Raw genomic sequence first — 15,075 nt, 5'->3', positions numbered from 1 at the left:
ACAGCCAAACCCGACATGTCCGGTAGCGAACCGTGACAAAAACACCACCTCCCGGAGCAAGTGGGACTGAGCCACAACCTCTTGCGTACTACCTGCTTATCCCAGAGCAAGTCGAACGAACCACTACTACTATGTACTACCTAGGCGGGTGTTTACAGACTCAACCCAGAGCAAGTGGAATAAACCACTACTGTTGCTACTGCCCAAGTGTCTCAATCACTAACACAAAGCAAGTGGGACGAACCATAATCCTCGCTATTGCTCAGGTATCTCACTTACCATCCCAAAGCAAGTGGAACAAACCACAACCCTTACTACTATCCAGGTATCTCAAACATTAACCTTGATTCCTTACCACTCACTCAACTTTATTCGTAATCATAGTCACGTTCATCGTCACATTTTAATCTCATAATCATTCATAATATCTTCATAATCAAAATCAAATCATTCTCATTTCTCATTATCATAATCATCCCTATCACAACTCTCATTTCATATAACCTATTTTCCTTCAATACTAATTCATCACCCTCAATATGTTCGCTCTTATTTCGAAGCCTAACAACTAGCTGTCGGACCTTAGGAAGGGTTTTTAGAGGTTTGGAAAACTTAGAAGAATGGTTGATAGTTCGAAAATCATGAATTTTCAACAAAACAGTGGTTTCGGAGAGTACAAGCTTGCTAGGAAGGTCAAATAGTTAAAAATAGGGTTTTAGTGCAAAAACAAGGCATCATGCGTACGCATGGTACTATTCGTATGCACGCACCAGACGAGCTTTCCTTCGTGTGCATACACATCTTAGTGTACGTACGCATGACTTACAAAATCCCCAGGGTGTCCATACGCACACCCCCTCGTGCGTACGCCTCACAGTATAAGTACGCATGCATAACAGAGTTTCTGGTTTTCATAACTTCCTGCAAAATTCCGTTTTACAATTTGAACTTCAAACGCACATAAATTTTTTATTAAAAATTATTTTGTCCGTTCTTCAAACGTCATAAACTACTCGGACCCAATTTTATTTAAGATATGTTTTACCAAATTTGAGGTCCCGAAAGCCAAATTGTGTTTTTACCAAAAATGCAAACCTCAAGTTTTTCCAAAGTTTTCAAACCAAAATCAACCAATTCCTAACCAAATCAACACAAATTGAATCTACACAATATCACACACGCTTATTATCAAATCCCAATCATCCTAACATATAAACTCATCAATTTCCTCAATCCACTTGTGCACACACCTCCATTAACTACACCATTCAATATCAACCTTCAAACCCTACAATTATTCAAAAATTCCATGCATAGTTTTCCATTAAAGTCAATATATGTTACCATTAATCAAAAAGTATTAACAATTCACATAATTCAGCTTATCCTACAGCCAATTTGTCTAAGTTTTCATGAAACATTTTACATTAACTACAAGAAACTAAAACCATACCTTGGCCGATTTCTTCCAAAGCTCAAAACACTGAACTTCAATCTTAAAAGACTCCAAATCAATTCCAATAAATTACATCCACCCAAAGCTAAGTTTCAAGCATTCCAATTTATTGATTTAACTCCAATTCAACACAATTTCAATCTAATCCATACGATTCACCACAATTAACACTAGGATTGACAAAATTGGGTAAATCACAAGGGTTTAGAGTTTTTTTACCTTACCCATTAATGATTAGAATAAAATCCAATAATTATCCAATGTTAGATTGTACCTAAACCACCAAAATAATCAAAATTCCTCAATACTCAAACCAACAACATGGAAAAGAGAGGAATAGAGAACTGGGCACAAAAATTAAAGATCATTACCATTTCGTTAGGTTGGAATCAAAGAGCTCAATAAGACAAACACGTGGCTGCAAACGGATCGTCAATCGGAGATCCTGATTGAAAGTTAAAAGGATTTGAATTGATGTGGTAGCTAGGGTTTCATGTTTTCTTCTTCTCCTCAGCATGTGGGTGTTGAATGGAAGGGGAGAAGGCTAAGTTATGCATTATGTATGTTGGGCAATGGGTCCGATTTGGGTCCGGTCTAACCAATTTAGCCCATTGACTCGTTTTTGGGCCAAAATCTTTAAAATTAGTGTTTAAAATTCGTATTTTAAATATTTTTACTCTCCTATCTTATCAAAATTAATTTCCTAATTTTTTTGAATAATAATCAATTGGATTCATGACCTTTAACTTTTGGGATTTAAAGTCATTTGGTAAAATTTAAAGTTAATTTGAATCACTTGCAATGGTGACAGAATATGTGGAGGAATTATATTATAACATGTGGTCAACCATTTTTATGACATATAGCACTATTGTCTATCACATGATACATGTCACTAATCAACATGTCATCATTTATTATACATGGTCCAACTATATATATTCAGATACATAGTATTAACTTTTTACATTAACATGATAACAAAAATTATTCTAAAATTTAATGTGAGTAATAAAGTAAAAATTTAAAGTCGTAATTAAAGTAATTGAAAATTCAAAAATCTAATTTAATACTCAAGACAAATTTCATGGACAAGTATTCATATATATTTACCTTTCCAATTTTTATCTATGATATATGAAAAAGTATAAGGGGTTAACTTCTTTATAAACTAATTGAGCTTATTTTCTTTTAAATCTAATTCTAAAATTAAAACAAAAAAAAATTTTGCACTCTCTATATATCCGTCATGTACAATTTAAAGCCATAAATCACTTACTATACGCACTCTCATCTTCTCTCTTTCACTCCTCCTCCCATCCATCACGTCGTTGATGTCCGTCGTCGTTGACGTCTACCTCCTGCCTCTTATCGCACCACGCCTCCGCTTATCTACCTCTCGCTTTCTATCGCGCTGCCATTGCTCATCATGCCGTGCTCCTGTCCTCGTGTACTCCCTCGCGTTGCCGTCACTTGCTCGCGTCGCTGTCACTCTCTCGTGTCATGCCCTCCGTCGGCGTTCTTCTTCTTTTTCTTTCAATGTGATTTGGATTTTTTTCCGTTGTAATTTGAATGTTTTTTCCATATAGTTTGAAACTTTATTGATATAATTTGCAGGGGCAGAGATACATACTTGTAAAGGGGGCAATGCCCCCAAAATTTTAATTTTTGTTTAAAAAAATAATAATAATAGACATGTTCCCCTTTTTTTATTTTTCAACCCTTTTTTTCGGTACACTTTCCGAGCCCCTTTAATTCATTAAAAAAAAACGGTCCAGTCTTATATAATATTAATAAAGTATAATAGTTTTAAACTTAGCCCAATAGTTCACTTTATTTAAAAAATAAAATATAAATCTTTTTTCTTCTCCCAATGTCTTCATTCACTCAAATTTTCCACTTTCACTTTGCAGCAGGTAACAAATTTTTCTATTCTTCTCCTTCTTTATCTCTTTAATCTTCTTATCTTCTACCTCTTTGACTCTTTTTTTTTACAGATTAAAAAAAAAGTTGTTCAACAAGTGATTCTTCACTTCTCTTTTTCAAAAAAAGTTCTATTTTTATTATTTTTTATTTCAAGAAAATTATTGAACTAACAATAAAGACACATAGTCATACAAAAATTGAACAAATGAAGTGTATTTAATATTATAATTTTTTAAGGACTAGTAAATGTTACGTTATAGGATGAAAGGATAAGAATAAATTATATAATCTAGCATTGCAATTTTTTGTTTAATATTTTTTTATTATTTTTCTGTTAGTCTTGCCAAATTTTTTTATGTTTTTTATATATTTAGTTATTTACTTAATTTACTATTATTTGTTAATTAAGTTTATGTTATTATATGTTAGTTTGTATATTTAGTTTTTTATTAGTTAACTATTTAATTATAATTTTATATTATTTATACTACAATGTTAGTATTATTGTTCTGAATTTTAATATCTTATTTTGAATTAAAATATAATTTTTATATTTTATAAAGATTTAGATTGTAATTTACACTTTTTGTTAAATATATTTTTAATTATAAGATCTTATTTGTCCATTTGAATTATGGATAAGTTTAAAACTATTAATACATTTTTTAAAAAAAAAAAGATCAATGGAATGAAGATGCTTCTACTATTATTACTCCAATACTTGAAGGGTCATCAAATTTCATTACTTTAAGTTTTCCATTGAATAGCTCAAAGGATCCACGACTTCTTCCTAATCAACTAGATGTTTTTCATTTGGAAAGAGATCCTAGCATACGACCAATGATTTGGAAGTTTCCTCCAAATTAAAGAGATAAAATTCGTCGGGCTTATATTAAAGTTGGGCCAAATCAACCAATTCTTGATAACTATCCATTTTTTGGTGATAAAAATCATCGTCACTTTCAAGCTTCATGGTTTAAAATGGTTTAAACTGTTTCCATCTTGGTTAGAATATTTTATAGAAGATGATGCCATATATTGTTTTCCATGCTTTCTTTTTGCTAAGGAACCTTCAATCAACACGGGTTCAAATGCTTTTATTGAGAATAGTTTCAGAAATTAGAAGAAAATAAATAATAGAAAAGAATGTGCTATTTTGAATCACATTGGTAAAGGTCCCAACTTATTCCATCATAAGGCGCTAAAATCATGTGATGATTTGATGAAACAATCACAACATATCGACAGACTTCTTCAAAAGCAAACATCAGAAGAGATTGAAAATAATCGAATTCGACTAGGAGCATCTATAGATTGCATTAAATAGTTGACATTATTTCAAGGTTGCGCCTATAGAGGACATGATGAAAGCCAAAGTTTAAGCAATAAAGGTAACTTTTTGAAACTGTTGAAATTTTTGAGATCTTACAATAAAAGAGTGAAAAAAATATTTTGAAAAATGTTCCAAAAAATGCTAAGTATACTTCAAATAATGTCCAAAAAGAAATTCTAGATATTCTTGCTATTAAGGTGAGAAATTCAATTAGTGAAGAGATTGGAGATGCCAAATTTTTTATTATTATTGATGAAGCTAGAGATGAATCTAAAAAAAAGCAAATGGCCATTGTTTTGAGATTTGTTACTCTAGATGATTTTGTTAAAGAGAGATTATTTGATCTTATACATGTCACTGATATTTGTGCAATAACTTTAAAGAAAGAATTGATTTCTGTCATTTCTCATTATAATCTCCAAGTTGAAAATATTAGGGGTCAAGGGTATGATGGTGCTAGCAACATGAGGGGTGAGAAGAACGGTTTGCAAGCTTTGTTTCTTAAAGATTCTCCACAAGCATGTTATATACATTATTTTGCTCATAGGTTACAATTAGCACTGGTGGCAGCTTCAAGAGAGGTACTTCAAATTCATAAATTTTTTACTCAATTAAACTCTATTCTCACTATTGTTAGTGCTTCTTCAAAAAGACATTATCAATTACAAGAAGTTCAAGCAATTGAAAATACAAACTTGGCTGCTCAAAATGAATTAGAAACAGGCAACAGTTTGAATCAAGTAAGCACTTTACAAAGAGTTGGGGATACTCGATAGAGCTCTCACTTTAACTCTATTTGCAGTTTGGTAAAAATATTTACTGCTACCAATATATTGTTCTCAATAATATCATTGAAGATGGGACAACTTATGAACAAAGAGGTGAGGCTTATAGTGTTAGTAAAATATTATTTTCATTTGAATTTGTTTTCACTTTGCACTTAATGAAAGAGATTATGGAAATCACTAATGTTTTTTGCCAAGCACTGCAACAACAATCTCAAGATATTCTTAATGCAATGCATATTGTTTCTATATCAAAGTTACTTCTTCAACAATTAAGAGATGATGGATGGTGCAATTTTCTTGCAAATGTTAAAGATTTTTATGAAAAGCATGAAATTGAAGTTCCTAATACGAGTGCACAATATGTTTTTGGAAGAGGTCGATCTCGTCAATCAAGTGTACCAGTTGAGCATCATTATCGAATAGATGTATTCTTGGCTACAATTGACTCTTAAATACAAGAGTTGAATAGTAGATTTAATGAGCAAACAATAGAGCTTTTGACTTTGAGTTATACTTTGGATCTTAAGGACAATTTCAAATAATTTAACATTGAAGAAATTAGCAAGTTAGTAGAGAAGTTTTATCCCCTTGACTTTCCTTCTAATGAGCTAAATATTTTGAAATCTCAGTTGCAACATTAACAGCATGATATACCAAATCATTTGAAAGGCGTTGGTACACTTTCTGAATTGTGCAACAAGTTGAAAAAAACAAAAAAATTAAGAACTTATCACATGATTGATAGATTAATACGTCTTGTTTTGACTCTACCAGTGTCTATAACAACAACAGAAAGAGCTTTTTTCAGTAATGAAAATTGTTAAGACAAGACTCCGAAGTAAGATGGTTGATGAATTTCTTGCAGACAATTTGGTCATCTATATAAAAAAAAGAATTAGCAGCTATTTTTGACACAAATTCAATAATAGATGATTTGAAAATAGTAAAAAACGTCAAATAGCTTTTTCATGGTACAAAATTGTAAGTGGTAACTTTTATATATTATTGTCTTACTTTGATTGAGATTATATAGGGTAAAGTACTATTTTGGTCCCCTACGTTTGGGGTGAATTCTGTTTTAGTCCCCAACGTTTAAACTGTCCTATTTTAATCTAAAAAAGTTTTAATTTGCATTAATCATGTCCTGCCATTAAGTGGGTATCAAATTATTGACGCCGTATCCGACGTGGCAAAGTTGGTAGTTTGGGGTGAAGTTAACAGTTGGAATTAGAAGCACAAAAAAAAATGAAATAAAATCCGGTCCAATAAGTAAACTCTAATTCCCAAAATTGATGTTCTTCGTCTGCTGAGAATGGCTCCTCAGTCATCTTTCCAAGGTTCGCGTAGCAGCACGAAGAGTCGTGGGAGAAGGAGGACATGCTTCTGTGGAGAGAGACCAGTATTGCAGACCTCATCTACAGCAGAGAACCCATGAAGAAGATTCTGGGGCTGCATCAACTATCAAGTGAGTCTCCTCTTTTCTGTCTCTTGTTTGAAAATAACATTGGGTGTTAGTGTTTGGAGGATCTGAAGTGTTTGGTGTGTTCGTGTTGGTTTGGTTGAGAACAGATAGAAGAAGGATGCAATTATTTTGCTTGGGCAGAGCCTGAAGGGCAAGATCCACAAATTCAAAGATTGAAGAACAAAGCGAGCTCGTTGAAACAAGAACTGTAGAAAGCTGAAAGGAAATTTGCATTGGCACTTGCTATTGGAATTCTTGGATGGACAATGGCTGAGCTGCTGCTATGTGATCGACTTAATTGAGGTTTAGGGGGTTAGCAGTTTTGTTTGTTTGCTTTTCTGTTGTTGTCCCTAGTTTGGAGGGAACGTCAATTGTTTAGGGATTGAAAAAATTGACATACAATTAGGGTGATAACAGTGATGTGTTAGTTGAAATTTTTTGGAAGTTGTATGTGTAAAGACATTTGCTGTAAACATTATCAAGTTTTTGAGTGAAATGAAAAGCTATGAGTTCCTGTATTTTGACATACATTATTTGGCTCTGTACAAGTTTATTTTAGTTTGATCTACTAATAAATAAAAGGCTTAATTTGCCAATTCACATAACTATGCTGCTGAAAATTCATGTAAATCATTAGATAATGGAGAAGTCTTAAAGTAGCTTCTCTTAACTATAACAATATCCAAACAAGCCTTAAATATAACCATGAAAAGATAACAACACAAAAGAGATCAACATGAAACTAGTAGTCTTAAAGTAGGGTGTCTAAAGTATCACAAGGACATTATCCCTTGGTCATTGACACTTTCATTACAAAACAGAAGGTAAACACTAAAATCTACTATGTTCTTCATCCCAATGCCTTCCAGGCCCTAGGTGGTGTTTTTGCCATGAATCTCAGGGACCTCCTTGATGGGCTAGTGACTGTTGCTGTCGATGGCTGGGGTTGACTAGCGCTGCTGCTGCATCTAGCTCTCTTGGAAGATGTTTGTGATTCCTGGCTCCCTCCAACTTGTGTGTTGCTCTTTCTCTTTGGCTGAAGTTTTGCTACTGGTTGTGTTGTTGTCTTGGCTGGGATCTTGCTGGGTTTTGGAGTCCTAGTTGTACCAGCACCTTTCTTGGTTTGTGGAGTTGCATTATGCTATAAACAGTAAAAACAAATTGAGTTAATTTGACAGTATCAATATTCACATATAAGGAATTGTGTTCAAATTGACAACAACTTTACCTTTTTTGTTGAGGCCTCCATCTTATGTTTTCTAAGGCAAGTTCTTTTGTTGTAACCAAGTGCAAAACAATATGAACATTTTTGATGTTGTCCAGTCCTGGATAACTTAGCCAGTGGTCCATTGTTGTGTGGCTCATCACCAGTCTTGTTCCTGCTCAGTTTTGGGCGCCCTATTGGTTTCCTAAACACTGGTGGCAGCACATCATCATTCTCAGTCTGGGACCAGAGATTTGGTCCATTCACTGGGTAGATTACATGTTGATAGCAGTCCACGTAGGTCTCTTTTCTATAACACTTGTTCACATAGTTCTTAACATCCAAACACATTTTCCTAATGCAACTCATGGCATGCTCACAAGGGTAACCTGTTAGTTAAAACTTTCTACAGGAGCACTCATGTAAGTTTAAGTCTACAACAAACTTGGCTCTATTACCCTGACTGCTAGACACTTCATACTTGTCCCTACCAGCATATATGGCCAACCACTCTCCACCCTTATCAAACTCTCTTTCAATTTTCTTATTTATTTTTGGCAAAATTTCTCCAGCATATGTAACTATACTTTGTCAGTTATCAGCCCACCTATTCATTAGATAAACCCTAATATCTTCTAGCATAGACACAATGGGTTTCTCTCTAGCCTCTACAATAACAGAGCTAAAACACTCACACATGTTGTTTACAAGTGTATCAACTCTAGGAAAATAATTAAACCTGGACTTGCTCCAATACTTGACAGGGATCTCCATGAGATGATTATAAGCTCCTTGATCAACCAGCTAAATCTCCTTCATCCTCCTCTCCCACTCCTGGACATATGTTGCCTTTGCAGCCTTCTACATCATCATCTTTAGCTGAACACCTGGGAACCTTTTTCTGAAGTTGCTATATAAGTGCCTGACACAAAACCTGTGGTCTATTCCAGGCAGCAACTCATCAAAGATAGGGATCAATCCCTTTGAAGCAGAATTTAAAAACATCACCAGTCAATAATAGCACAACATGAATTAAAGACAGAATTAATTATACAAGTTTAGGTTGAGAGTTACCTTTTGTTGGTCACTCATGAATGTATACCATCTGATCTTATCAACTCCCAAATCATCACACAAATTCAAAAAAAAACCATCTCCACGAGTCTTTCGTCTCTGCTTCAACAACAGCATAGGCAATTGGCAAAATATGATCATTGGGGTCCCATCGAATGGCTGTTAGAAGTTGACCCCCATATTGAGTCTTGATGAAGCATCCATCAAGGTCGATCATGGGTCTGCACACCATAAAACTCTGTTTACAAGCATCCAAGCAGATATAGATCCTCTGAAATCGTGGTCTCATGTCCGTACTAGGAATTGGTGTCTCTAACTGAAATTTAGGAGGTCTCTCCACTTGTATCTGAACAGTGAAACCCGGATTTGACCTCAGTAACTCCGCAGCATAGTCATGAATCCTCCTATATTGCTCTCCATAAGTACCATTAATTTCATGCAGGGCTTGCTGCTTCACTCTGGCAGCTTTGGTTATTGTGAGATCCACATTCCACTTGCTATGAGCCTTCTTTATCAAAGTTCTCAACTTGATTTTTGGGTTTTCACAGATCTTCTTCATAAAAGCCTTACTCAGCCACTAAGAACTCATTATACCAATCTTGGTTGCCTTAAAGCATGTGTGTTTTTTTGTAACAGCTAGTCAGTTGCCATGTATCCTCTCTCTTCATCTTATGGCAGTAAGCAAACCACTTGCAACCTTCTTTGCAAACATCTTTGCACCTATGGCTATCACACTTTGAGAACCATATTCCTCTGCTACTGTGCACAGCATAACTCGTTACACATTCCTTAAAAGCATTCCTATCTACGTACATTATCCCAACCTCCCATTTATAATCCTTCATATTCTTCAAACTCTTATACAACGGGTACCTCCTCAACAAGGGATCTCCTTCATCATCACTTACAGGGACATCCCACAACCCCTCACTCTCATACCCATCATCCTCATCCCTTAGTCCAGCAGCCACCACTTGCTCCTTACCCTTATTAACACTGCCACTTTGCTCTCCTTGTACTATCTCAATTGGAACACTCTGTTTCAGCTTTTGGGAATCTGTTGTAGTTGTGACTTCAACATCATACAAACCCCCATCACCATTCCGATCATCACGCTGTCATTAAATGCAACCTCCAGATCACTATTTCCAGAGCTATTTTCACTCCATTATTCATCACCGTCCCCCTCATCATCATTTCCTGACTGGTAGTCATCATCCTCAGATTCATCATCACCCGAAAAATCTGACCTCTCTGACCTATATTCATTATCATCCTCCAGCACATCATTCTGGGCTTCTGTCACCACCTTGGGCTTCTTACCCACCTTGGCCTGAGCAAATGATTGGACCTTGTGCAACATAATTGGACCAGGCCCAACAGTGTCTGCAGTGAATGCAGCAGGCTCACCACCATCTATGTCTTCAACTTTCTCAATAGTGCAGCCTTTCCTAGTAGTAGCAGCATCTTTGTGAACAACAAAAATCTCCACCATGTTGTCCCTCATTCCAATTCTAGCCATGTCCATGTCATCCTTATCTGTGTGAAGCATTCTCAACCCTATATCTGTTTCATCTTTCAGAGACTTATACCACATTGCAGCGATATTCTCTACCACATATCCCTGTTCAAGCACTATCTCCATAGCCTCGAACCTACTCCACCTATCTTCATCACAATAGTCTACTATCAAATCTCACCCCCCACATAGTGTAAAGGTTTACCATCAAACTCAAACTTCTCCCATGGTGTATCTTGACACTAAAATAACTCATTTTTCGAACAAATTTGTTACACAAACATAATACACTTCATAAAATTTTCACATTGATCAACAACAACAGAAATGCATAAATACAATCACTAGGGCAAAATAAAAACTTTGAAAACAAAACAAGAAACGAATATGAAACTATAAAACAAAACAATCACACATCAACATACATCATTACATATCAACATGCATTAAGATGAAAACCAAATGGGTTCAGAAGATTTGATAACGGAATACCTGATACGATCTTCTTCCGGAAAGCAAGGGTTTCAAACTAACTGCTGCTGTGGACCTTTAACGTTCCTGAAGGACAATGTCACTTCTCTGGTTGCGAATCGCAAGCCTTCAGTGACGATCGATAGGGTTTGTGGCTTCTTGTTTGCGTTTCGTGCTTCACAAGAAGAAGAAGAAGAGTCAGGGTAAGCATGCGTTCTGTCCAAAGGCGGAAAGGATTACACGTCTATTAACCACTGTCACCTCTCCCTTGCCACGTCGGACACGGCGTCAATAATTTGACACCCACTTAACGGCAGGACCTGATTGATGTAAATCAAAACTTTTTTTTTATTAAAATAGAACAGTTTAAACGTTGGGGACTAAAACAGAATTCACCCCAAACATAGGGGACCAAAATAGTACTTTACCTGATTATATATTTAGTTTTTTTTTTAATTTTATCATTAGAAATAGTAATATAAAATATTTTCAGTAAATTATTAAACATTGCCACCTAAATAGTTAGTCTAGCTCCGTCCTGATAATTGGAATTTTTTAGTTTATTATGAATATTTTTCGTTCTTTATTAAAAAATGTAATGAGGTTTAGAATGTGAATATCGTTTTACAAAGAAAAAAACATCCAATTACACAAAAAGAAACATCCACAAACTCCTTGAGAATGAATTTAGTGTGATTTGAATTTTTTTCGACATAATTTGGATGTTTTTTATATATAATTTGAATTTTTTTTGTATATTATAGATGTTTTTTCATTCCTTAATAAAAAATTTATTGAGACTTAGAATACAGATGCAAAAAAAGAAATATCCAATTAAAAAAAATATTTATAATTTTTTGAGAATGAATTTTTAATCCACAAATCTAATAACCAAAAAATATATAATATTTACAAAATAAAACATCTCATTACTAAAAAAATATTTACAATTCTTTTTTTTTTTTTTAGGTCTTGAGATGCAATCTAAATTGCATTTCTTATTGGTTACTACTTACTAGCCGAGTTGATATACAAGTTCCTTTGTTTCTTTTTTCCCTTGGAAAGAATGGTGTTTTGTTTATTGTTTAGGGTAAATGGTTGAGGATGGTATGGCATGGTATGGTGTGGTGTGCGAGGTAGTAGTTTATATCACATGGCAAAGAGGGCCCCAGAAGAGCAATAAAAATAAAAAGGAGAAGAGGCAGATGCGAAGGATGGGATGGCCTACCATTCACATGGGCATGTTCCCTTCCCCACTTTCCTTAAAGCCAACGCTCCTGATTTATCTCCCAAACCACATCTTGACCGTCAATTCTATCCATCCATCACATAAACGTGTGTCCCAACCTTGTCCTGAAAATGTAGGGACATGTTGCTTTTAAGTTGCTGCTCCTTCTACCGACACCTCTTCCCTTGTCTTTGTCCTTAATTCATGCATCCATCCAAACAACGCCTTATTCTCTCTCTTCATAACAACGCATTACCTTAGCTACCTTCTATAAAACAAAACCTCTTTCATTTGCATCACATCTCATAATCTCATTCTTGTGAAGATGGCAACATCAGCATCCGCATATGAGAATGATATCAAGAACCTTAAGGCAACAGAACTCACATTGGGTTTGCCAGGGACTCATCTTCAACAGAATATTCCTATTATTGATCAAGAAAAATCATCAGCATCATCTTCATCAAACAAGAGGCCATTGCAATTGCCTCATGAAGAAACTTCTCCTGCTCAGGACTGTGGATCTAAGTGCTCTAATATTGCTAAGAACACTGATGATGATGCTGCACCCCCTCCTTCCAAGTAAGTTTCTTTTCTTTCTTTTCTTTTCTCATGCATGCAACCTGTTTGATAGTTTGACTCTGTGATATTTCTGAGCTAGTATTAGTAACTAATTAAATGGATGATGATGGGTGCAGGGCAAAGATAGTGGGGTGGCCACCAATTAGATCATACAGGAAGAACAGCCTTCAGGAACAATCTGAGGCTGCAGGTGGGATCTATGTGAAGGTGAGCATGGATGGAGCACCTTACCTCAGAAAGATTGATTTGAAGATCTATGGAGGCTATCCACAACTCCTCAAAGCCCTTGAAAACATGTTCAAGTTGACTATAGGTGAGTAGCAGTACAACTACAGCAACTACAACTAAAACCCATCAAAGTTTAAACCCCAAAGGTTAAATCTTTTTTACCTTTTTATTGTAAAAATTAAAGGTTTTGGTTTTGGTTTTTTCAGGTGAGTACTCTGAGAAGGAAGGGTATAAGGGATCTGATTATGCACCAACATATGAAGACAAGGATGGTGACTGGATGCTAGTTGGAGATGTTCCTTGGGACATGTTTGTGACTTCGTGTAAGAGGCTAAGAATCATGAAAGGATCTGAAGCCAGAGGTTTGGGTTGTGCTGTATGATCAGAAAAAATCACAGACGGAAGGTGTTTTTGGGTGTGAAGGGAAATAGAAAGAAAAAAAGGCATGGGTTTTTCAGCTTGGGTTCTCGGAAGTACTAAAATGGTTTTTCAATCACTATCTTAGTGTATGCTATCATATCATCGTAGCATGCCTATTCTCAGGAAGGTTTCAGGGGAGATTGACAACAAATATTACTTGTTTTTTTATTTATTTTTCTTTTTTTCGCATCTATGGTTAGATGCATGCTATGCTTCTGTTTTTTTTTTTTTAAACTAAACAAGTTTCAGTTGAGAAATCTCATGGAGAGATTTGCTTCAAATTATAATGAAACTTTGTTTACAAGAAGGATAATAGGAAGGAGATGATCATATGTATTTAATCATCCAAGTTTTTTTTTTCTTTTTTGGTGTTTTTATTAATACATGAATACGTTATTGTAAAATACCAAGTATTCTCATTATTGTATAAATTTTCAGTTATTGAAACCGACACAAGATTAATTATATATCCTTTGATCTAATTGTTTATGTCATCTTATTGATATTAATCCTTACTAACTATCTACCTTCCTAATTTATTTGACTTCAAAACCATAAAAGAATTCAGAACCTTAGCTTATAGGTGATGATGAACCATATGTCAAAGTCTTGTTATATATGTCAGATCAAGTGATTAGGAGTTTTGCCTCGTTGACCTATTTAAGATTTTAGAATTTATTTTTCAAAGCAAGTTGAAATTGTGGCTTCTGGGTTTAACTTATCTCTCTTGGAATGGAGTTTATATTTTTTTTTTTTTCCAAAATCTTTCTTTAATTACCAAAATAAAAAATGAAATTGTGTTTAACCTATATCTGTCACCAAGTGAGAACCAAGACGCGTTGAAAGAAGGTTAAGCATGATTTTCTTTTAAATGTCCCCAAAAATCATAGTACTCTTTCAGCTTTTATACTAAACTTTACGAACAAGAAAAGGAGGAAGCAGATCACACCACGTCTTTCTTCAGCATTTGTGGCTTATTTCATGCATTTTTTTTTTGTGCTTAATGTTAACGTTTCTTGTTTTGTTTTATTTTATTTTTGCATTTTATAATATTTTATGATAGAAAATGCGAAAAACAAGAGATAAATTTATTTTTTATTATTTATATATTTCTCTAAAATTCTAGAACGAAAATATCAGGAAAAAAAAACAGAAATTAAATTGCCCCAATTCATTTTTTTCACACTTGATTCTCATCAAGATCAGTATCATCATCAATTAAAAGCAAGACAGGTGATATCTTGGGAAGTTTCCTTTTATTTTAGTACAAATGGGCCCTTCTGTTTATAAATTCCAACTACACATAATCCCTACATATCCCAGCAATTGATTTATCACCAGAACCTAACACAAAAATAAAAAGAAAAATAAAAAAAAAATCATT

General features: G+C 34.5%; 2 protein-coding genes across 2 annotated transcripts; both read left to right on the top strand.

Moving 5' to 3' along the window:
* Positions 1-4,999: 4,999 nt before the first annotated feature.
* Positions 5,000-5,955, top strand: LOC130949910 (uncharacterized). The gene is made up of 2 exons (XM_057878511.1): positions 5,000-5,296; positions 5,518-5,955. Exons 1-2 carry the CDS (start codon positions 5,000-5,002, stop codon positions 5,953-5,955), a joined length of 735 nt encoding a protein of 244 aa, XP_057734494.1.
* A 6,744-nt stretch (positions 5,956-12,699) lies between these two features.
* LOC130951522 (auxin-induced protein IAA4) lies at positions 12,700-14,178 on the top strand. Its single transcript, XM_057880192.1, has 3 exons — positions 12,700-13,043; positions 13,160-13,356; positions 13,478-14,178. The coding sequence occupies exons 1-3, from the start codon at positions 12,787-12,789 to the stop codon at positions 13,651-13,653; spliced, it is 630 nt and encodes a 209-aa protein (XP_057736175.1). The 5' UTR covers positions 12,700-12,786; the 3' UTR covers positions 13,654-14,178.
* Positions 14,179-15,075: the final 897 nt, after the last annotated feature.

Source organism: Arachis stenosperma, chromosome 9 (assembly GCF_014773155.1).
Source record: "Arachis stenosperma cultivar V10309 chromosome 9, arast.V10309.gnm1.PFL2, whole genome shotgun sequence".
NCBI classification, from domain to species: domain Eukaryota; kingdom Viridiplantae; phylum Streptophyta; class Magnoliopsida; order Fabales; family Fabaceae; genus Arachis; species Arachis stenosperma.
Note: the sequence above shows the minus strand (reverse complement) of the source record. Positions and strands in the feature narration are given on the sequence as shown.